Source organism: Pongo abelii, chromosome 1 (genome assembly GCF_028885655.2).
Source record: "Pongo abelii isolate AG06213 chromosome 1, NHGRI_mPonAbe1-v2.0_pri, whole genome shotgun sequence".
NCBI lineage: Eukaryota > Metazoa > Chordata > Mammalia > Primates > Hominidae > Pongo > Pongo abelii.
Genome location: NC_071985.2, coordinates 116,961,457 through 116,985,753, shown reverse-complemented (window position 1 = coordinate 116,985,753; position 24,297 = coordinate 116,961,457). Strand labels below are relative to the sequence as shown.

The 24,297-nt window shown below is 43.3% G+C and overlaps 1 protein-coding gene across 1 annotated transcript in view; it reads right to left on the bottom strand.

Moving 5' to 3' along the window:
• Window positions 1-24,297, bottom strand: part of CASQ2 (calsequestrin 2) — a 68,850-nt gene that overhangs the window by 12,483 nt on the left and 32,070 nt on the right. Inside the window, 4 exon segments of the mRNA NM_001132214.1 lie at window positions 5,299-5,353; window positions 12,895-12,940; window positions 14,377-14,507; window positions 20,263-20,336. Of these exon segments, the coding sequence (NP_001125686.1) occupies window positions 5,299-5,353; window positions 12,895-12,940; window positions 14,377-14,507; window positions 20,263-20,336 (306 nt within the window).

The window sequence follows — 24,297 nt, the reverse complement described above, 5'->3', positions numbered from 1 at the left end:
CATCTGTATACCGGGGAAGATGATAAAAACAGCACCTAACACGTTGGGTTGGTGCAAAGGTTAAATATGTTGATACTTGTTAAGTGCTTGGAATAACATTCAACACATAGTAAGAACCAGGCCGGGCACAGTGGCTCACACCCATAATCCCAGCACTTTGGGAGGCTATTGAAAATACAAAACTTAGCCAGGTGTGGTGGCCCATGCCTCTAATCCCAGCTACTTGGGAGGCTGAGGCAGGAGAATCGCTTGAACCCAGGAGGTGGAGGTTGCAGTGAGCAGAGATGGTGCCACTGCACTCCAGCCTGAGCAATAGAGGGAGACTCTCTCTCAAAAAAAAAAAAAAAGAAAGAACCAAATGTTAAATTTGGTAAACCAAACTTACAATCAAACGCTCAAGGAGGCAGTTAGTAGTCCTACTTGAGACAATTGGTCTCAAAAAGATTTTTACAAGAACCTGAAGCAGTGGAAGCTTGAATGGAACAGAGCTTGGAGACGTTCCTTCCAGGGCCTGTCACTAATTCTGTTCCACGTGTGCAGACAGCAGCCTGTCCTTGCATTTCCAGCTTGTTAGCGCTAATATTCCCCATGCCCTTTGAGGATATCCATCTAGCATGCACTCATGTAGAAACGCTGCTTTGCAAACCTTTCATCACATGTTATAAAGAAGATGTCAGCCTGACACAGACGCATCTAAGGGTGGTGAGGAAGAGAGTCATTCATTTTCAAACCTGTCAGACGAGCGGCTCTGGCGGGCACTTTGAGCGCAGGAGCTGGAGGAAGACTGGCAGCACCACCAGGCAATAGGCAAGAGCACAGGGCTAGAAAATGTCCTTCCCAGCCGGGCCTGCCTGAGGGCATGGGATGAGTACAGCAGGAGAGATCCAGCGGTTAGGCTCGAGGGCCAGGAGAGCAGACCCTGCCTCCTGGCAGGTGGAGGTGGGAGTACAGGGTTGCTGCGCGCCCTCAGCTTTCTACACTGGGTGAACTCAAGCTCTTGGCCATGAGGGTCATGTCAGAACTGCTGGGGGAAGAAAGTGGTTGGGGCAGCTGGATCACTGGGACGTGTGGTTGTTGCTGCTGTGTAATCTTAGATCCCAAACCTGGACTGACAGTGGGAGGAAGCCGGACTTTTCTTCCCTAACTAGGCTCTCAAGCTTCCAGGTGGTTTTGCGCTCTTCTCACCTCCGCCTGCTCTGCCTGCTCGTGTCCCCTTCCCCAGTACATGTGGCAGCACTGCACATGCTCAGAGCCTGCACTGGCTGGGGCATTGTTTGGAGCTGGTGTGATAGGGTGGACTGTGCACAGGAGGGGCCCTTGGGAAATCTAAGCTCGATTTCCCACTATTCCTATAACCCTGTGATCTCGAACATGCCATTGCATTGCCCTGAGTCTCCACTTTCTTGTCTTTCAAATGTTGGAGGTGGAGAAGGTGGTGAAGGGCAATAGAGAGGCAGGAAGGAGGACTGAATGATCACTTAGCATAAGGCCCTGCTACAGACTTATATGCCACTCAGAGTTGCTACCCTGACGACTTCATATAACTCTATGGCAGGGCCTTGTGGTTAAGGGTGTGGGCTGGGAAGCCAGACATCCTCAGCATCATTCCAACTTTATGCTTCCCAGTGAGGTAAGCTCTCTCAGCCTCAGCTTCCTCAGTTGTAATAAAAATAATGCCTTCCTCATGGGATTCTTGTGTACATATAAGTACACAGTAAGTGACAATCATCATCATCTGCCTCATAGTCATGATGTATTTAGAGGTCAAGATAGCCTGCATGAATTTGAATCTTGGCTTAGGTACAGTGAGTGATTTGGGCAACTTATTTAACCTCTAAAACTCACGTTATTCATCTGACACTAGAATAATAATCATCATGCACGTATTACAGAGTGGCTTTAGGTGCTAAATAAGGTCATCTACATAAAGCTCCTAACACAGTTCCTCAATACTGTTAGTTCTTTAAGAAGAACTGTATTATTTTCCTGGATGTATGAGCTTTTTCCTTGGGGTGGTGGGGGTAGGTGTTTGGTTGGGGTGAAAGGCCATGTCTAACTCGTTAGCAAGAGCAAAGGAATGCAGAGGGACTGTTTTGCAGGAATGAAATTCCTAGTCCTGCAGTCAGGCCCATTGCCCCAGGTTACACATCAGTGCTCTGCAGGTAAATAACTGATTAACCACAAATTCAGAGTCAGGGACTTTCACAGACAAGTCTTGCCCTTTCCCAACCCTGAGTAGCAAGGCCCTCGCTCACAGAAGATGCTTCTAGAGCTCCTCCCCATCCCCCTGCCCTCACCTCAGTGCATGCTTACAGCTTCCCAGTACAAGCCCCAGCTTGGGCTCTTTTGGGGAAAGGCACAGCTTCAGGCCCAGGGATATTTGTGCAGGGAGGAGGTGGAAGTAGTTTCTGGAACTTGATTCATTATAGCAGCAATCTCGGTCAAACAGGTTCCTGCAACTTCAGGGAGGCCTCTTTGTTCTATTGTTCCAAAGAGCCAGACAGGCTTCCCCACAATCCTGGAAGGGGGCAGGTGAGGTGGGGAAGGAGACCTCTGGAGTCTGGCCAGCAGGCTGCTGCCTATGGCAACTGCATCTCTGTTCACATAACACCAGGGATCCAATTCTGTTTGATTATAGCTTGTAAACCTTAGGCAATTGGCTTCCTTTGCTATTTGCTCCTCCAGGGAAGAGTGGTGGCCAGAATCTGTGGAAAACCCACTGAAACCACACTGGCTTTTTTTGAGAGGGTGGAGACAAGGGCTAGATCTTGTTGAAAAGTGAAAAAAACAAGAGAGTGCTCAGATAATTCGGAACATAAATTTGGTTTTGATACAGTGGAATATTATTTGGCCCTTAAAAAGAATGATATGTGCAATGTCACTGGGACACCTTGAAAACATCATGCTAAGTGAAAGATGCCACACACAAAAGGCTACATATTAAATGATTCCATTTATATGAAATGTCCAGAATAGGCAAATTTTAGACATAGTAGGTAATTCCTGCTTGCAGAGGTGGGTGAGAGGGAAATGGGAGTGACTGCTAATGGCTATTTTTCAAAATGTTCTAGAATTAGATACTGATTATGTTTGCACAACTTTGTGAATGTACTAAAAACCACTGAAATCTTCACTTTAAAAGGGTTACTATTATGGTATATGGATTATATCTTGGTTTTATAAATTATATGATTAAAAATGTGGGTTTCACTCTGTAAGAAACTATGGAGGCTATTAGTGTATTGCCAAAAAAGGGAAGGAAAAGCTGGTTTGCCAGTGAAGAGTTTGGGGGTCTGTCTTGGTTGGTCATCTAACTCTCTAATCATCTGCCAGACAATTATTTATTGAGCACCTACCATAAGTCAAGACACTGTGCAAGAATCAGCTATATATTGATGAAAAAGGCGATCTGTTCATGATCTGCCACTAACTGTGTTCTCTTGGGCAGTTTGTTTAACTTCTCTAAACCGCTGTTTCCTGATCTGTCTAGTAGAAACATCTCTAGATCTCTCCCTATGAGTATACAAGAGATTGAAGCCCCCAGCAAATACCGTGAAAGTCTACATTCCCTTGTCTTCTCTGGTTACCTTCTGGGTTGTCCCAGGGTTTCCAAAATGCACTTCAGAATCTGTGCTTCCACTTTCTCTTGGGGACTCTCTATCTCACAGAGCACTGCCATAGGGAATTGCTACCTGCAAAATTAATTTTCCTGCACTTCACTCTCCACTGGTGTTGAAAAGAGTGAAACCAGAGAAAAGTTGTCCAAGTTCCAAAAACAAAGTTACCCATCCATTTACAGGGTCACCTTGCACTTTCAAAACAAGCTGCTCATTTTCCCCAGTTCTCATTATTTAGGGGAATGTTTCCTACTTCATTTCCTAAGCACAGACAATATTTTATGGATCAAAGTATACATTTATCCTATTTTCAGGTAGAATTGTGGTTGATACAGGCTAGATGGCAAAATTGGTAAATAAACTTAATGTGAGCAGAAGTTCACACGTGCACACACACACAAGCACACACACACCCTGTAAAGCTGGTATGTTTTAATATCTCCCCCAGTGCCCAGTGTACCTTTCTATGTTTGGGCAGCAAAGCAGAATGTTTGAGGTTTTTGAAAGCATCTCCAAAAACACTTTATAAAATCAACTGGAGAAAAAAATAAAATCCCGCTAGGCTTCCCACACCATCAGCAGCAATGGTGAAGCTGGCTTGCCCTCTGGCCCACTTCTCTTCACTGTGTACTACCCCAGGATAATGTAGCCCTTGTCACAAGACTTGTTGTCCCTTCTCTGTTCTATAGATAAAATTTAAGACACGGTGAGATTAAAAGTGGTATGGCTTGGATCTGTGTCCCCTACCCAAATCTCCTGTTGAAATGTAATCCCCAATGCTGGAGGTGGGGCCCGGTGAGAGATGATTGGATCGTGGGGGTGGTTTCTTATGATTTAACACCATGCCCCACTTGGTGTGAGTTCTCACAAGATCTGGTTATATAAAACTGTGTGGCACCTCCCCGCCACCTTGGTCCTGCTCCTGCCATGTGAGATGTCTGCTCCCGCTTTGCCTTCTGCCATGAGTAAAAGCTCCCAGAAGCCTCCCCAGAAGCAAATACTATCCTGTTTCCTGTACAGCCTGAAGAACTGTGAGCCAATGAAGCTCTTTTCTTTATAAATTACCCTGTCTCAGGTATTTCTTTATAGCAATGTGAGAATGGACTAATACAATAAGATTTCCATTTGAGTTTCTCTTTTAGGTTCTGCATACCAGTAAAACTATTGACATCAGCCGGTCTAAAAGGCGAGCAAGGAGCTGACTTATGGAAGAATGCAGTTCCCACATCGTCACGATTTCATCCCCTTACCCAGATCAATCGATGACCCCAATTTTCCAGGCCCTCACCTTCCATGATCTTCTTAAAAACCCTTGCCCAGAACCCCTTGAAGAATTGGATTTGTGGCCTGAGAATCCGTCCCCTTACCCATTTGGCAGCCTTGAGATTATTAAACTCTTTCTCTGCTGCAAATCCCACTGACTCAGTGTGTTGGTCCATTGCTGTGCAGAGGTGTAGGAACATGGTAGTCTATAACATTCTGATTTGTTCACACCTTTTCTTCTCTTAGCCATGTGCACAACTGAAAACGAACTCATACTTAATGGGCGACCACCAGGGGGTGCCCAATATCTTGCAGTTGCATTGTGGATGGGATGTGAGAGAAGAGAAAGGTGAAGGCTGACAAAGGTAAGAAATCGGTTCTTTCTAAAGCTGTAAAGAGCAGATTGAAGGTTTCCTACCTGGGTCACTCTTCTCTGCAAAGGCCACAATGTGGATCCCATTCAAATCATCTTCCTGTATGAGAAAAGAATCAAAAGTTACACTTCCAGCTGGAGGGATACAAAGGACTGAGCCGGGGGCAGGGACTCAGAAGCCGGAATGGAAATAGGAGAGGTAGGGAGAGGTGTGGAAGCGGGGACGAACACAGAGACACAGAGGAGTACAGTGGGGCTCACATTAAGGAAGGAATGCTGAGGAGCAACTGCCAGGAATGCATAGGGTTTGGATCAGGGACTCAGATAAATGAGTTTGCAAGACAGGAAAATACCAACCACACGCAAGACATTAGCACTAAATGAGCCTCACTCCTGTGGTCTGGTGGTTCCAGGAGTGCAGCAGTAAAAGGCAAAATGAGAAAGAATATGAGTCTGGTTTATCAGGAGATCTGAGGGCAACAATGGCTCTAGAGGCAGCTCAGTAAAAGCAGCTGTCAGTCTCTGTTTCAAGAATTTACCACTGGCAGATAGAGTCAGTGATGCACCAGATTATGGAGGCTTCTAAATGCTGTGGACAGATCCTGAAACTATATCCAAATGGATGGCAGACAGGAATCATTGAGGTCAATTAGGATGTGGGCTGGTGTTGTTCACACAAGAATCACAGACAAGGGTTGTGCTTCCCTGTTAGGACCCTGCCTACAGAACCCATGTAGTGTGTAGGGTACACTGCTGACTGTGACCTCTAGGTGACTTCCTTGAAGTCCTTGCCCAGTCAGTATAGGCCTCCAGTGCATTTCTGAGGCTGCAGGAACTGTCTGGAATTTGAGTGTAAGGAAGGTTGAGGGTGTGTGACTGAGAAAAGTGGGGTATGGCTGTGGGGGCGGGGGCAGGAAGAAGAATCTAGAGAGAGTATTTTAAGCCTATGGGGCAAACGAGGGGCATTTCATGTCTCTACACCCTGGACAGCAAGGACCCTATGCCTTGTGTCTCCTTTGCAATTATTATTCCTGGAGAAATAGGAGCTAGAGCTTGGAAGGGGCTCTGCTATCACAAATGTGATTCTCAGGAGACTTGGGGAGGAATATGTGTGAGAAAGAGGCACCTGGGGACAAGGCGGAGTGCATACTGATGATGAGACACGGGGAGAGGTATGCTTTGGGCACCCTGAATGTCATATCAGAATCATCCTATGGAAAAACCTCCAGGCGTCTCAACCTTCCCATGACCTCTTTTAATGCTGGTGCAATCCTATCTAAATGCTAATCTTTTTCCTTTGAGTTTGGAATGGACAAAGCCTCCACAAATTCTAAGAAAGATTAAATGGAAAATATTATTATTAAAAACATGAAAGTGGGCACTGCCTTGGTCAGATTCTCTGGGGACTTTAATTTTACAGATATACGCATGTGTGTGCCTGTGTGTGCCGGCTTATTACACAAATCCGACAGCAACCAGAAGGGGAGTCTGAGGTTTCACTGTTTTACATTTGCTATTATCACCAGACAGAATATCCCGATCAGTTCTCATTAGGCTAGCCTGTGTCTCTGTCTCCTGCCATCAGATGGGAGTGAGCGCTGTTAACTCTGTGAAGCAGGCTTCATTTCTGTGTGCCCTGCTAGAACACATTTGGAAATTGGCTTTAGAATTAAGAATCCATATTTGTTTTCTAGGAGGCTGCTCATAATACGGCTGTCACTCCCCAGACCCAAGATGGTCCCTGGAGGGAGCACCGTCACCAAGGGAAAGAGCCTGTCTCTGTGTGCGTCACAAAGATTCAGCACGCAGACCTGTATTCCACATCCACAAGGAAGCAGGCCAGCGCTAGGTGCCAGGCATTTTCAAGTAATAAACTCACAGAGCCAGAACCCATGGGAAAGCCGGCAAGTTGGGGTTACTCAGTGAGAACCCAGCTTGCACAGGGGAGGAAGAGCTGTGCTGACTTCAGGGCTGAGAACCCCCGGGAGTTCTCTGAATCCCACAGCCTTTGCTACCCAGATCTCTCATTTGGTCTTTAGGTCACGTTGTCTTGGAAATTCTGTTTTTAATTGCATGAATCTTCCCTCCTCAACTAGTTGGAAAGCTCACTAAAAGAAGGGATTATGCCTTAAGATAACAACAGTTATTAAAGTGGCAGCAATATCTGCTATTTGCCACTTTTTCTGTACTTTCTTTGTAAGTACATTATCTCAAAATCTCATAAGCAAGTCTTATTCTTATTGAATGCTTGAAGAATCAAAGTGACTTACCTAAGGCCACAGAACTAGTAGTGACAGAAGGGGGATTCAAGCCAGTTCTGTCTGGCCCCAAAGCCCACTGTCTTGGTCCATTCGGGCTGCTATAACAACATATCAAAACCTGGGTAGCTTATAAACAACAGAAATTTATTTCTCACTGTTATGGAGGCTGGGAAGTCAAGGCGCCGGCAGATTTGGTGTCTCGCAAGGCCTGCTTTCTGGCTCAGAAACAGTGCCTTCCTGCTGTGTCCTCACGCGGAAGGGACCAGCTAGCTCTCTGGGGCGTCTTTTAGGGCATTAATCCCAACATGAGGGTTCAGCCCTCAAGACCTAATCACTTCCCAAAGGCCCCATCTCCTCACACCATTACCTTGGGGGCTATGATTCCAATGTATGAATTTGCCCGGGGAGCACAAACATTCAGACCACAGAACCTGTACTCTTTCTCACCACCACCAGCAGAACAGGCTCCATGAATTTATTGCCCCCTGCAGGGTTTGCAGAAGATGTTGTAAACTTGGATCAATGGCTCTTAAGTTGAAAGAGGCTGGAAAGAGACCTGTATATAAAGTAACTGAGTGCAAGATTTCCCAAAGAACTGGAGATTTGGGAATAACGTCAGTGAATCCCTTCCTTTGGATACCCCACCACTTTGTACGCCCCTCTGTTGCAGCAGTGAGCATACTGGGCTGGCGTTATATGTCTTGAGACTGTTTCATCTACTTAATCTGAGCTCTTAAGGACAGGACAGCAATGTTAGTTTTTATAATCTCATTGTTTAGCACAGAGGTTCTTTTTAATGCCTATAGACTCAAAAAAGGAGTATGGCAATAAAAACCTTACTCACTGAAGAAAATTAGAAAATATTAGGTATACCAAGAAGAAACTATGCTTATCAATTACCTACCAACAACATATATTACCACTTAATATCTTACTCAGTTTCCTTCCAGTCTCTGTTGAATGTTTGTTCTCATGTTGAATGAAGAGATGCAAAGAAAAATGCGGTTAAAATAAGCAGGCTCCCTATTTAAGGTGCAGTGGAGCGACCTAGATGCTTGTCTGGGGGTCTCTGACCCCATCTTGAAAGTATTTTGTTGTTGCGATATAGAGAGGCTTCTTTTAGAAGAAATTGCTGACTCTCCTTCCCTGTGGGCAGTTCCCCAGGACTCTAGCAGGCCACTTGGCTAGATCGACGGTGAGGTTTCCAAGGGGAATGACAGATCAGCACTGGGTCTCTTTTTGCCCTGCCTCAGCTTGACATTCTTTGAGTATTTAAAATAAATAAATAGCTTTCCAATGTACACATAGCAAATATTACCAGGCACCAGTTTCTTTAGTAATCATATGTGATGTGTTTTCTATGGCCTGCATCTTAAAAACCTGCACAATTAGAGAGAGAGAAAGATCAATAGTTGTTTTAGTCCTAGCTGACTTTCCCATCTTATTTAAATATTTCTCAATGTCTCTGGAAGTAGATGTCTGGGGAAGTGGATGTTGAAGATAAAGATGTTTCTTTTTCTTTCGAAACAGGGTTTCACTCAGTTGCCCAGGTTGGAGTGCAGTGGCACATCTCGGCTCACTTCAGCCTCTGCCTCCCAGGCTCAGAGGATGCTCCTGCCTCAGCCTCTCAAGTAACTGGGACTATTGGCACACACCACCACACCCAGCTAATTTTTATATTTTTTGCAGAGACGGAGTTTCGCTATGTTGCCCAGGCTGCTCTTGAATTCCTTGACTCAAGCGATCTGCCCACCACAGCCTCCCAAAGTGCTGGGACTATAGACATGAGCCACCTTGCCTGGCCAAAAAGACTTTGAAATTCATTAACTGGTCACTTTCCACAGCCACATCTGTGGTTTAAGTTGCTGTGGCCACGTGGCCCACAGGGATGGCACTCTTTAGAGCAGTGACCTGCTAGGGGGCCCAGGTAGAGGAGGGGGTATGGAAAGTGGCTCCTCAGGGGTCCTTTGGATGGACTGATTTCTGTTTCTCCCTTTCAAGGAAACAAAGATGACACTGGAGAGGCCTGTCCTGCCTTCACTCTAGTTGGAGACTTGAATGAGGGGCTGACTAGGTCTGGTTAGGATTCCTGGGTAAGACATGGGGTTGTTCCAGAATGGGGAGGGAAGGAATAAACCGTTTCAGTCGCCCTTTTCTCTACCTGGTTAAATTCAATACGCTGCTCTTCCCCAAGTTGAGAACAATTCAGTATGCAATAATGTGGAAAATATGAGCCATCACCATTATTTTATATTATAGCAAAAAGGCTGTATTTTATCTTATTCATCAAATGAAAAGAAAGGAGAGAATGAGTTCCAATGAAACCAGACACTGAACTTCCTTTCTGAACATCTGCCTCTAATGTGTCAACAGGGAGTATTTCTGCAGCAGTGTGGGATATGTGAGGACACAGGCTCCCCATCTACAGAACACCATGGTCTTGAGTGATACTGCTATGACAGGAAGGAAAGACCTGGGAGAAGGGATCCACAGTGTTATATTCCCTCCTTTCCTAGAACCTAGATAATTGAGACTTGCCTCTTAGGAATAAAGACAATAAAAAGAAAAAAACTGAAGATAAAGCCATAGCAGAAGAGAACATCAATAATGACTTTCAATTTAAAGTGGTATTTTGTGCCATGAAAGACAAAGACCAAGACCCTGTTCCAAATTAAAGGTGACTAAAGAAGCATAAGCAGGCCGCATGTGGTAGTTCATGCCTGTAATCCCAGCACTTTGGGAGGCCGAGGAGGGAGGATCACCTGAGGTCAGCAGGTCAAGACCACCCTGGCCAACATGGTGAAACCCCGTCTCTACTAAAAACACAAAAATTAGCCAGGCGTGGTGGTATGCACCTGTAATCCCAGCTACTTGGGAGGCTGAGGGAGGAGAATCACATGAACCTGGGAGGCAGAGGCTGCAGTGAGCCAAGATGGTGCCACTGTACTCCAGCCTGGGTGACAGAGGGAGAATTCGTCTCAAAAAAATAATAATAATAAAAGAAAAAGAAAGAGAAACGTAGGCAAAGGCAAGTGTGGAATCCTGGATTGGATTCTGGGCCAGGAAAAAGAGATGTTTTTCTTTTGCAGTAAAGGACATTGATGGGACAACTGGCCAATTTGAATAATGGTAGTAGACTTATTATATCAGTGTTAATTTCCTGATTTTGATAATTCTCTCTATATCTATCTATCTATCTATCTATCATCTATCTATCTATGTATCTATGTAGCTAGAAGGCATGGTAAAATGTTAACATTTGGGAGATCTAGGTGAAGAGATAATGAAGTTCTTTGCACTATTTTGGTACAACAAATTATTTTAGGGTAAAAAGTAAAAACAATTTTAAAAAATACTATTTTAAAGCACTATTATATCTTTTTGCTATTACTATTTTAAAATACATTAAAAAGACTCTTTTTTTTTGAGACAGGGTCTCACTCTGTTGCCCAGGCTGGAGTGCAGTGGTGCAATCACAGCTAACTGCAACCTCTACCTCCCAGATGAAAGTGATTCTCTTATATCAGCCTCCAGAGTAGGTGGAACTACAGGCGCCTGCCACCATACTCGGCTAATTTTTGTATTTTTTGGTAGGAATGGGGTTTCACCATGTTGGCCAGGCTGGTCTCGAACTCCTGACGTCAAGTGATCTGCCCACCTTGGCCTCCCAAAGTGCTGAGATTACAGGCATGAGTCACTATGCCTAGCAATAAGACCCTTTTAATATCTTTGAAAGGTTTAAATGTTAGGAAAGTTTGTTTCTATTGTGCTGAGTTGTTATTAAATAGTCCCGCTCCTCTGGACTGGATTATTTACCCTTTCGTATCTTGTGAAATGTTTGCTCTACCTTCAAACATCCAAGTAAGTTACAGACCAGTGAAACAGTGTCAAGTTACTCCCTGGTTCTGTTCATCCATCACTTCAAAGAATTAAATAGATAAATACTTCTGTGTTAATTCCTTTCTCCTCCTCCCCAGCCCTCACCCCAAATGGCCCCTTGTGGGGACATAGTCACTCTGGGGAGGCATTCTGCAGAGAACACCAGGTTTGGCTCCAGATGGCCTATATTTAAGTTCCAAGAACTAATGGTTATTAGTTATGTGTCCTTTAGTGATTAATCTGTATGAGCATCAGTTTCTGACTATGTAAAACGGGGCTAAAATAGTATTTGGTTTTTGTTTGTTTGTTTGGGGAGACAAAGTCCTGCTGTGTTGCCCAGGCTGGAGTGCAGTGGCATTATCATGTCTCACTGAAGCCTCAAGCTCCTGTGCTCAAACAATCTTCCCACCTCAACTTCCCAAGTAGCTGGGACTACAGGTGTGCCCCACTATGCCCGACTAATTAATAATACTTGTTCTACATCACTTTCTAGAGCTATTGGAAGATCCAAATAAAAAGATGCACGAAATGCTTTGAAAAATGCTCCAAAGCCTTTGTTATTTATGAACTTCTGTACATAAGGTGTGGGTTGGGGGTTTATCTCCAAGGCCCTCTATCTAACACTATTTGAGCTGCCTGACATATTATCCATGACACAGACCTAGAGGACAAGTTGGCTCGGCTGCTTACCAGTGCCTTCAGTCGATATTTTAAAAAAACAGCTGCCGTATTCTGAACTCTTCATATTCATCCTTATAAAAAGTCCCAATTTTAGTTGAAGAAACTTAGACAGCTCAGAAAGGCCACAGGACTTGACGTAGGACACAAAGCTACTAGGTGGCAGATTCTGGACTTGAACCCAAGTCTCTATTACTTTGTAGCCTGAGTTCCTTCCACTGTGTTACTGTGCGGCTCTGATGGTCAATGAACAGAAGCTATAGTCACTGTGGGAAATTAACTAAGAGCAATTTCGCCTAGTAAGTAGTACCAAAGAGGCTTAGATTGATCCATGGAGAACTGTGTTTTAATTGAGCATGACGTTGTCCATGTTTTTGTTTTGTTTTGTTTCGTTTTTTTGAAACAGTGTCTCACTCTGTTGCCCAGGCTGGAGCACAGCGCCAGGATCACAGCTCATTGCAGACTTGACCTCCCAGGCTCAAGCAATCCTCCTGCCTCAGCCTCCCAAGTAGCTGGAACTCCAGGCACATGCCACCATGCTCGGTTACTTTTTGTATTTCTTTTGTAGAGACAGGGTTTTGCTATGTTGCCCAGGCTGCTCTCAAACACCTGAACTCAAGTGATCCCCGGCCCCGGCCTCCCAGAGTGCTGAGATTACAGTTCTGAGCCCTCGTACCCAATCTGTCCATGTTTCAAATACTCATCTAGACATCCACCTCAGCCAAATAAACTTGGTTTGAGTTTGGGGACTTAATCTAAGAAGCACTCCTCTTTGGGACCATACTCATCTCTACAGGGCAAAGAGAGTTTGCCTCTTTCTTACCCATGTTTCAAACATTTCTTCTGGGCGCAGGCGACGTAGAGTGGGTCTGGAAAAAAAAAAAAAAAAAAGAGGGAGCTTCCTTGAGTAGGGATCACTGTGGCAGCCACGGCAGCCACAGCATCATGAAATGTAAAATGAGATGATGGTTCCTTTGCAAGGCATGGAGAGCCCTAAAAACCCACTTATCTTCTAAGGAAACAGAACTGCTCTACTCTGCTGTGTCAGACAGCGAGCTGGGCCAAGCCACTCAGCCTTTTCATAGACCCACTGATCCAAGAATTATAAAGTCTATTACAAACAATGGGTCAGAGGGCACAGGGTCAGCTCATTCCCAGGGCAAGATGCCATTTCCCTCCTCACAGATAGCCACCACTCCAGAGAGCCCACAGCAGGCCTAGAATGAGAAACCTGAGGGGAAAAACAGGAAATCTCGGATTTTGTGGGTTAAAACTGCCTTTGTTTTATCATCTGGGGTACACATTGAAAGTCCTTTAGGGATATTTAGGGGAGCAGACAGGATCTATATTTTGCTCATAGTTTCATTTCTTTCTGAATATTGGCAAATAGTGCTGGACATATTAATATTTGTTCCTCCAAGTCCTGCCTTCCTGAAGGAACTAGGACTGTCCAGGTGAGGGGGATCACAGTACTGCAGGTCCAATGAACACACTCGTGTACAAGCCAGGTAGGGTGGATGGACAAGCCAGTGAGTCCACTACCATGTTCCATATTCCCATATCTTCCCTCCCTCAAGAGCAGGGGTCAAAAAACTACAGCTGGTGGGACGAATCCAGCCAGGGCCTCCTGTTTTCCTAAATAAACTTTTACTGGGACACAGCCATACCCATTTGTTTATACATGATCCTTGGCTGCTTTCATGCCACAGCGGCAGTTAAGTAGTTGCAACAGACACCATCTGGCCCACAGAACCTGAAATATTTACCATTTTGTTCTTTACAGAAAAAGTTTGCTGATCCATGCTAGAGCTACACTAAGTGGTATCAAGCATTTCTCTCCCAGAAGTTCTATGCATAGAGTGTTCATCCTTGGCTAAGCTACTTAACTATTGAGTCCAATTCCTTGATCTGTAAAATTGGGATAATAATAATAATTACTCCGTAAGGTTGGAGATTAGATAAAATAGTTTCCCTAAAGTACTTGGCATGGTTATTGGTATATAGGAACTTTCACTAAATTGCTATCATTCCTAGTATAGAATTTTATTTATATCTTGCCCTGGCTTTGAGGGGATTTGCTGACTGAGGGATTTATCAAACTCTGCTTGCAGGTGCAGACTTAGATTCAGAAGTAATAACATCCCTGCTAGTCATCACTGATCAACAAAGCCATACTACTGAGTTCTGTACTGCTGGGGTACTAACTAGGTTGTTGCTCTTGGCAGGTCTGAAATGTTAGCACAGAGAGGCTCCTCTCCATTCCCCAGACCCCAGGCCCCCAGCCCCCACATGCCATCTCAGGCACCTTTGGTGTTCCTTCACAAACTCCACAAGCTCCTCTTCTGTGTAAGGTTTGTTGGGGATGGCAATGGGCTCATCCATAAATGGCTCATAGAAGTCAACCTCATTCATCTTCAAAGATAATTTCTTTGCAACCTGTAACCATTAGAAATAAGACAAAGTTTATTTGAATGCTAGTCTAGAATAGCAATGTGTTGTCCATCTAAGATAAGTGTGTAGTGTGTATGTTTTCTGGCAAAGACATAAAAACAGATGTGCAGTTTTAATTCAATGTTGAAGTGATAGGAACTTATCACCCAAGGCCTGGCTAGACCAATCTTCTTTTGTGATCAAAGAAGGAAGGATAGGAAGGAAAAAGACTTATCTAGCAAATGAGGGTCAGGCAGGGGCAGGGAGCAGTTGAGATGCGAAGTGGGAAATTTAATTCTACAATCACCGTCTACTGCATTTGCCAGGGCTGGATGGGAAGCAAATACCAATGGAGCATATTTACTATCCTGTGTTGTATGGATTTAATGGAACCAATGTTGATAAAACAGGCAATTGATGGAGATCCTTAAGGCATATAGGTACTCAGAATCAGAACCCAACCCATTAGCCTGTCTTTCATCTGCTGATAGCCCTAATTGCTTTTTAGGTTGAAGTGCTGGCCCTACAGTTAAATCTCTCAGTACCCAGCTTGCTTTGTGGTTTGTCAGGCTTTGGGAGCCGCCCAGTTTGTCAGCAGTTATGAGGTGGCTGACCATCTTGCTTTGTTCTGGGTGGAAGGGCTCCCTGGGATGTAGGACTTTCAGTACTAAAACTTGGACAGACCCCAGTAAGCCAGGATGATTTGCTCATCTGACAACAGATAAAGAGCTCGGAGAGCCAGCCCATAGCCTGCAAGACATTTTCTCTCTGGATTAAAGCAGCCACATGTTCAGTGTGTTGTCAAGGCAGAATGGTTGCTGTTTGCCTGCACAGCTGCTGAACTCAGGACCTCTGTTTGTGAAATGATTTGAGAGGCCTGGAATGTGCAACACTCTATAGAAAACCAAATGCCACTCTTTCTAGTTCAGAGCTGTGGTTCAAGAAAGCACAGGGATGAACAGTGGTTCCCTTTAAGCTGAAGAGGAACTGCCTAAGAGCTGACGCTCTGTGGTGGTAACCCGTGGTGCCGTGACCCAGGGCGGCTGCAACTAACTGGGGAAGGGGAGGAGCTGGGTATTGCATAAGCTCTTACACAAGGAGATCCATTCTGAGGAAACACTGATATCCATATGGTTTTTGTCATCAATTTCTATGAATTCCAGGTCACTATATTCTGAAAGGCATTTCATATAGTACTTAAGGGAGAGAAATTCCAGCATCCTACTCAGAGATCAAGAAAACAGGCCGTGTTGACAGCTATGGTCAGTCAAGGGAGATTTTATTGTCAGGTTAATTTCAAGAGAGGGAAACGTGGAGTTTTTTCTAACTGTTTTTCCCTTTTCTCAGGGGTAGGAGGGTGATGTAGATGATGAGGTGATGAGGCAGGGAGCCAGAGTGGGCAAGAAAATGACATTGAATTCTGGTTTTCTGAGTTCACTTACTATGTATTCTAGGAACCAGAAGACTGTTTCCATGAAAAGAGAAGTGATCAGAATGAAAACAGTAATAATAACAAACATATAGAGTGCTTATCACGTGCCAGGCACTGCTGCCAGGTGTTTTAGGTTGATTCTTTGTTTAATTCTCACTTGGATTGTATGTGGTAAGAATGATTATCATAGTTATTTTACAAATGATGAATTTGAGGCACAATTTGGGTAAGAAATTTGTCAAGATCATATATCTGGAGGGTGCAGAGCCAGAAGTCAAACCCACCTGGTGGTGGTGATAGTCTCCAGTCTCTGAATGCCAATGTCTGGGTCCACAGTGCTATGAATGTAAAAATTGGATTGTTGTGTCCTTAATTTAAGTCTTGGAAATGCTGAGTAAAATTTCCCAGGGATCTCTTCACTGTCTCCCTACCACCATCATGGAGTGCCCTCATCTTGTATCTCAGAGAATCCTTCTCTTTCATCTTTTTTTTTTTTTTTTTTTTTTTGTGAGACAGAGTTTTGCTCTTGTTGCCCAGGCTGGGGTGCAATGGCACAATCTTGGCTCACTGCAATCTCTGCCTCCCAGGTTCGAGCGATTCTCCTGCCTCAGCCTCCCGAATAGCTGGGATTATGGGCACAGGCCACCACACCCAGCTAATTTTTGTATTTTTAGTAGAGATGGGGTTTCGCCATGTTGGCCAGGCTGGTCTGGAACTACTGAACTCAGGTGATCCACCTCCCCCCTCGGCCTCCCAAAGTGCTGGGATTACAGGCATGAGCCACTGCGCCCGACCCCCCTCTTTCATTCTTATTATTCCTATCTTGGATGGTAAGGACTGAAGGGGATTTGATTGGTTGAAGCTTTTATTCATTCATTTATTCAGTAAGTATTTAGTGGGGCCTACTGAATCCAAGGCATTATTCCAGGAGGAGATCTGGTTCATGGGTATTAGCATTATGTAAGAATGAATTATATTATTAAGAACCAAATGGGTCCATAAAAATGAATTCTTTCATGCTTTTATCTGTTAACTAGTTGGAATAGATTTTAACAAAGATAAGAAAACTACAAAGTACAATACCAATTTTCTGACATGTGCATGTGTATGAATTTTGATACAAATCATTTTTCCTCCAGTTAGCAAGTCATTTTAGTTGCTGCCAATGAAACCAACTCAAGTATTAGGTTGGTGCAAAAGTAATCGCAGTTTTTGCCCAAAGTAATGGTTTTTGCCATTACTAAATTTAGGTCTTCCCAACATCTATCTTCTCCACTAACTTTGTTTAGTCACAGCACCCTTTGGCTCCAGTGTGATTTAAAAAAGAAAGTGATTTTTCATCTCATTGTTCACTCAGACAGAGAGAGGAACGAACAGGTCAGTGGGTGGGGACATGGGATTATAAGAACTGATATTTTTCAGGCTGTGAGGTGCAGCAGAGTGGAACCATCCTTGGCCCTCTGACACTTTCTTGCTCTAACTGCTTCTTCAGAGAGGTTGGGCCTTCGTGTGGCTTGATTTAGGATTAGTATCAATAGATCAGTACTGGTCCTAAACCTGCATACCCTTTAAAATTCCTTGGGAGGCTTTCTAAAATGCAGATTCCCAGACACCGCCACAACCCTAAAAAATTAAAATTTCCAGGGCTGGGGCCCAGAGACTAATGGTTTTCAAAGCTTGTTGGAGGATACTAATATGGATAGTGGTTGGGAACTACTGACTGTTAAATTTACATCAGCAGCCATGACATCTCACCCTCTTTACAGTCCTGCAACTCATATGATGTATTTATTGGTTTGTTTACTTTTGAACTTTCTGTCTTTCCATCTTCTCTTTCCAACAATAAACTTTAAATTCTAAAGGGCAGGAATCTGCTTTGCTCAATGTTGTGTCCCTGGCACTGAGAAGAGTGCCTGGCACATAAAGGGCATTCAATAAATACTTGTCGAGTGAATGAATGACTGAATAATTAATTAATTAAAGACATCTCCAGTTGAATGTTTCCCCAACTTTTAGAAGATAGAACTCATAACCCCATCTCATGTTCCTCAATAGATTCTTCTTCCTAGATTTCCTAATGTTTCCAGTAGCTTCATAATTTTTGCTGTCTTGACACCAAGACTTGCTATCTTAAGTTATTTTGAGGCCTTCTCTCATCATCTCATCAATGGCCAGATCTTCTTGTTATATCCACTTTTACTAGTGCCAGTTGTTTTTTGCATTTTTGTGACTGCATTATTGCTTTCTTGTCCCTTGCCTCTCCTGGTTTCAGACCTCAACAAAGCACCTCCAGGTCCCTCTGAGATTCCCTAGGGTGTGTTGTACAAACAGGTCTTTTCAGCCACTTCACATTTATTACTTTTCCCTCTTCTGTCCTAGCACTCCCTGCTGGAAACCACTGAGGCTCTATCGGGTGCCTTCTGGACCCCACCATCTCCCCTTGGACACCCCCTTCACCCCAACTGATGGGTGCAAGTTCTTAAGCACCAGATGGCATGAGAGTCCTCTCAGTGCTCTCCCCTCTGTGAGCCTTTGTCTTTTTAAATGTTCTGAAATCCAACAAGGCTACATGAACACTGGCACTTATGGCCAGTGTCCTACAGAGTTATAATAAAGCATCTCTCTGAATTTTTAATCATAGCCTGACCTCACCTTTTTCATGGACCACAGGCATGAAGCTATACAGTTGCACTAGGAGGCACTTCTACAAACAGATACTACCCTGAGCTCAACATTGAACCACCCCTCTAAAAACTAAGGCTTTGTTAATTGGCCTGCCTCTCTCTTCCTTTCAGCTGGATTCTTACCCAGGAGCCACTTTAGCCACACTTAGTCCATCAGAACTAAGTATTCCATCAGAACCATATGTCAGTAATGGATTCAGTTTCGGCTTCTCTGTACCTCTCTTTCTCTACTAATATCCTATCCAAGCCTCCCACTTCCTGAGCCTTCATGATTGCCTTCTTATGAACAATGGTGCTCATAGCTGGCTAACTATTACGAATGCTCCCTGTGTGCCAAACATCAGCGAGGCAGTTTGCATATATTGCTTCTTTCTCTGGAGTAAAGTAGGACAGAGCATTGACTTTGAAGTCAGGCTGGTCTGAGATTATAGCTAGCTTCTCAATTCAGTAACTACATGATCATGAAAAAATCACTTAATCTTTCAGCACCTCAGTTTCATCCTCTGTAGAATGAGGATACTAATTCCTCCCTTATGGGAGTGTTGAGAGGATGAAGTGAGAAAATCCATGTTAACGTCTTAGCACACACTCTGGCACAAAGAGATTTCTTAGCACAGACTCTGGCACATAAAATTTTTTTTGAATTTATTATTTTTTACATTTTTATTTTTGGAGAGAGGATCTCACTCCATTGCCCTGGATGGAGTACAATGGTATGATCATGGCTCACTGCAGTTTCAACCTCCTGGGCTCAAGTGATCCTCCCACCTCAGCCTCCCAAGTAGTTGGGACTACAAGTGTGTGCCACCACACCCAGCTAATTTTTGTATTTTTTGTAGACATGGGGTCTCACTATGTTGCCCAGGCTGGTCTCCAACTCCAAGGCTCATGCAATCCACCCCGCTCAGCCTCCCAAAGTGTTGGGATTACAGGTGTGAGCCACAGTGCCTGACCCATAATAGGCACTTAATACTGATAGTTTTTTTGAATATTCTTGCTCAAGATCCCTCCCAACTGTAATACAACTAATTAGGATAAACATTCTTCAAGTTTAGATTATGTTACTTGGATTATAGACCACTCTTCTGGATCATAGGCTTGAAGACAGGGCCACGGTCACAGAAGTGGTTCATCATATACATGAACTGAACGCAATCTCATCCCACCGTGCCCCTTCCCTGCTTCAGCTCACTGGCTTCCTCTTGTTTCTCACAGAACACTTGCTTGAACTCATCACAGAGGAGTTCTCATTCTACTTCCCATCCTGACGCAGTAGAAGGGGAAATATGCAACCCCAGGAAGACAGAGGATACCCCCTAAGGAAAAAGGAAGCAGTAGCTCAGTGGGCTGGCACACTCTGGGCCCACACGTTTACCATCTCAGTGTTTGAGAAGATAACAGCGAGCCATCACTTTTCCTTGGATGTTTTTATAAATATTCTTACATCCTCTGACTTAGTCATCTTTGTACTCATCTTAAATCCAATAGTGACTTAGTGATATAATTCTTAACCCTTCTAGAGAAAGAGGCAAGGGAGGATGGTTAATGTTGCTAAAAGAAAAGAAAGAGAAAGAGTGGTGGGAGTTCAAACTTTAATTCTTCATGTCTACAAAACTGTTCAAATTGGGGTTTCATAGGTACTTACCCCTTTGTCAAAGGTGGCAAAGAATTTGATGTAAGGCTGGAAGTGTTCAGCTGCTTCTTCAAAAGCCTTGTAGTCTAAGGGGAAAAATAAAGATGAAGGGAGAGACATTTTCAAGATGCACACTGAAGAATCTTCTTTGTAAATGATATAGAGAGTAGAAAGCCAATTAATCCTGATTGGATAATAATTTAGCAGATATTGTTTAGATAGGTATTATTTAATACTATTTAAACCCATAGTTTCCCCCAAGGAGTTGGAATTGACTGGCATTCAAACGCCCAAGAGAAGACCCCTTCACCACACTTTTATGAACTGCAGGTAGAAAGCAGGAAACAGAGGGAACCGGGAGGGCAAGAGAGAGAAAAAGACACGTAAAACTCCAAACCGAAATAAAAAGGCCTTTCACTCTAACTCACTGCTACTTATAATCATGCCCTCTAGAGAGTGCAGTTTGCCAGAATAAATGAGCCCTAAGTAAGAAGGAAATTCATCTCACAGTGTAAAGTAACCTCAATCACAATTGACATCACAGAAGTATTTTAAACTTCTTAATGGAAGTACCCCTGTTGCTGAATTCTAGTTTTCTTTCCCCTTTTTTCATTTTAAAGTTTTCTTTTTTATTCTGATGCCTCAAGAGGATTTCTTAAACTTAATCAAGCCCTTGATTGACTATGGTCTCAAACTCGAGTCCATACCGGCCAAGGCAGTATGATATCAGGTGAGTGCTGGAGTGGTGTACCTTGGTACACCCGGGAGTTACTTGGGAAAGAGATTGGTCCTCAAGCCTTAGTTGTGAGGGTGATGGTAATTGTGGTGGTGGTGGTGGTGGTTATGAATAAATGCTATAAGCCTGAGAGTCAATGAGCCTGTGATTTATTCTTAACAAGATTAACTTCTTTCCATTTCATGGAATTCCATTTCCCTTAACCATCAGAAGTATAAGCCTTTGTTAGAATTCTGGGACCATGCAGAATTTACTAAGATTCTATCAAAAATTTTTTAGAACGATGTTAATTCATAGGATGCCAAAATGAATAAGACAAAGATACTGATCTTCAAAAGCTCTCAGCCTGGAGAGAGCTATCGATCCTTAAAGAATCAAAATGCAGCATGACAGTTGTTACAACAGAGGTGAGTGCCACAAGCACAGGTGAGAGAGGGGTTGTAAAGTCATGAGAATACTTGCACATACTGATACACACTCACACTAACTTGTCCTCATAAAAGTAAGTGGGTAGTCAGAAAAGATATCCTGTAACCTCATAGCTGGGGTCGAGAATTGGGTGGAGGGGAGAAGATGGCTGAGAGCATTTGAAGAATGAATGGAGTGAAGGTAAGGAAGTAGAATGGCTAAAGCAACACCTAAGCCATCTGTGTCTAAAGCAGCAGTGGGCTCTATCAGAATCCTCTGTCCCCCTCTTTTCCAATCCCCATGTCCCCGATGAATTTCTCCTCCCCTCCAAGAACTCCCACCCTGATGGAAAGAATGGCTTAGGCCTGTGTCAGGAGCTTCCCATCCTCTCTTAGAGAGCTGGTCTACATCACTTTAAGATGAAGAATGGAGCAAGGTGACCTCCAGATGCGTGATTCAAAATGTGGCTTGACCTTTAGCCTCAGCCAAACAGCAGTTGTTTTCCAAGAAGCCTCCTCTTGTCTTCTGCTCTGTTGGAGCTCAGGTCATCTCTAGGCTTTCCCTGCCTCCTGACCAGCCTGTTCCTGGTCCCTTCCAGTCAGACCCCTTTCCCACTTTCTCTGATGACTCTTTTGGCTTCTGGAATAGGCTCCTGAACATTGAGTTCCCAGCCTCCAGCTTCCTAAAAACTTATCTTAGCATTTTCTCTCCTTTCTTCCCCTCTCTCAGGGTTGTGCATACTGGATATTTAGTATCACAGATTTTAGTTACTAGGTGTGGTTGATGGCACCAGTTGGAAACCCTGACCAGAAATGCTTGGAATAATATCATCTGTCTTACAAAGAAGAACCAAACCAAGTTGTTGGGGATGAAATATTCAAAGAAGTAGATAAACATGTCAAAATAGGTTCTGAAAGCACTGCACAAAATAAGTGTACACAATTAAATGTATAAACTTTATAGTGTATGAATTCTATACACAGTTACACTCTGAAGTCAGATTTTGAATGTCCAAGTTCACATATTGATAGTACAGCTACAATGACAAGGTGTAAAGGCTTTACATCAAGTTCTTTCTGAAGATCTTGAGATTCAAATAATATTTATTCAGAGAAAAAGTTCATCATATAAAGGTTTGCCTGTGAATCTGCATTCCACAAAAAGGTTGTTATTTTTAAAAAGTGACTCCAATAACATTCAAACCTGTATAACTCCTTCTCTTTATAGCTTTTGGTGAAGAAATGGGTTCAGGAGACCTCTCCCTGCCCTTTCATCCTAAAGTGGGTTAACTGGGCAAGAATTTTACAAAGAGTTTATCAGCTAAAAACTAGATTTAAAACTATGCTATGAATTATACTTATTTTGAAAATATTTTGAGGGATCATTATTGGCTTCAAAAAAGGCTAGATCTTGCTAAACACCTACCTGAATGTACTTAATTGAAAATTGCAAGGACTACATGAAATATATAATGTACTAACAAAGTTTATAAATTTAAAAACAAAAATTCAACCTTAAAAAGAGGTTAAAATGATTCACTAGCAATTTTATTAAATTTTAAGAATGATTATTAAGACCAGTAGAGCAATATCTGTGTATTCCTAAGGAAAATTTTCATTATTATTTTGAAATATTGATGATATACAAAATTTAATTAAGATCTGTAATCCTTTCAAATTCATTCAAATTATTATAAGGAATATGAGCATTACATTTGTCAATGAAAACAAAAGCGATAGCTGTCAGATTGAACTAAGTGCCCTTGAAGGACACTTTAGAGACGGAATTATCTGAATTATGTCCAATGGCAAAAAAAGAAAGCTCATCAGTCAAAGAAAGAGCAGGCCAGACATAGTGGCTCATGCCTGTAATCCCAGCACTTTGGGAGGCCGAGGAGGGTGGATCATCTGAGGTCAGGAGTTCCAGACCAGCCTGGCCAACATGGTGAAACTCCATCCCTACTAAAAATACAAAAAATTAGCCAGGCATAGTGGCAGGCACCTGTAATCCCAGCTACTCAGGAGGCTGAGGCAGGAGAGTTGCTTGAACCCGGGAGGCAGTGGTTGCAGTGAGCCGAGATTGCACCATTGCACTCCATCCTGGGCAACAAGAGTGAAACTCCATCCCGAAAAAAAAAAAATAGAAAAAGCAATGGATATTGTCCTCCCATTTGTCACTATCCACATGTACAAGTGAAGTCTCTTGTCCATGGTGACCATCAAGAATTTGAAGAGATCATCATTTAAAATCTTGATCAGGAATTTCATGTTGCTATTTTAAGCATAAAACCTAATATCAGAAAGCTATATCCTGGGCTGGGCACAGTGGCTCATGCCTGTAATCCAAGCACTTTGGGAGGTTGAGGCGGGTGGATCATTTGAGGTCAGGAGTTCAAGACCAGCCTGACCAACATGGTGAAACCCCGTCTCTACTAAAAACACTAAAATTAGCCAGGAGTGGTGGCGGGAACCTGTAATCCCAGCTACTCAGGAGGCTAAGGCAGGAGATTCACTTGAACCCAGGAGGCAGAGGTTGCAGTGAGCCAAGATCATGCCACTGCACTCCAGCCTGGGCAACAGCAAAACTAGGTCTCAAAAAAAAGCTATATTCTTGAGGCAAGCATAAGATTCTCATTCAAAATTTTTTTTTAAATTGGAGTTTTTTTACAATGCAATATGTAATATATTTCATATTACCTTGTACACCATACTAGCCATGTGATAATGGGCAAGTTAATTGCACCTTTCTGTTCCATCCTTTCATCATCATTAACATGCAGATAATAATGATAATCACCTCACAGGCTTGTTGTGAGAATGAAATTAAGGCATCCATATAAGCTCCTAGCATAGGCCCTAGCATATGAAATGTGTTAATTAAATAGTATTATTATGATGATTCAT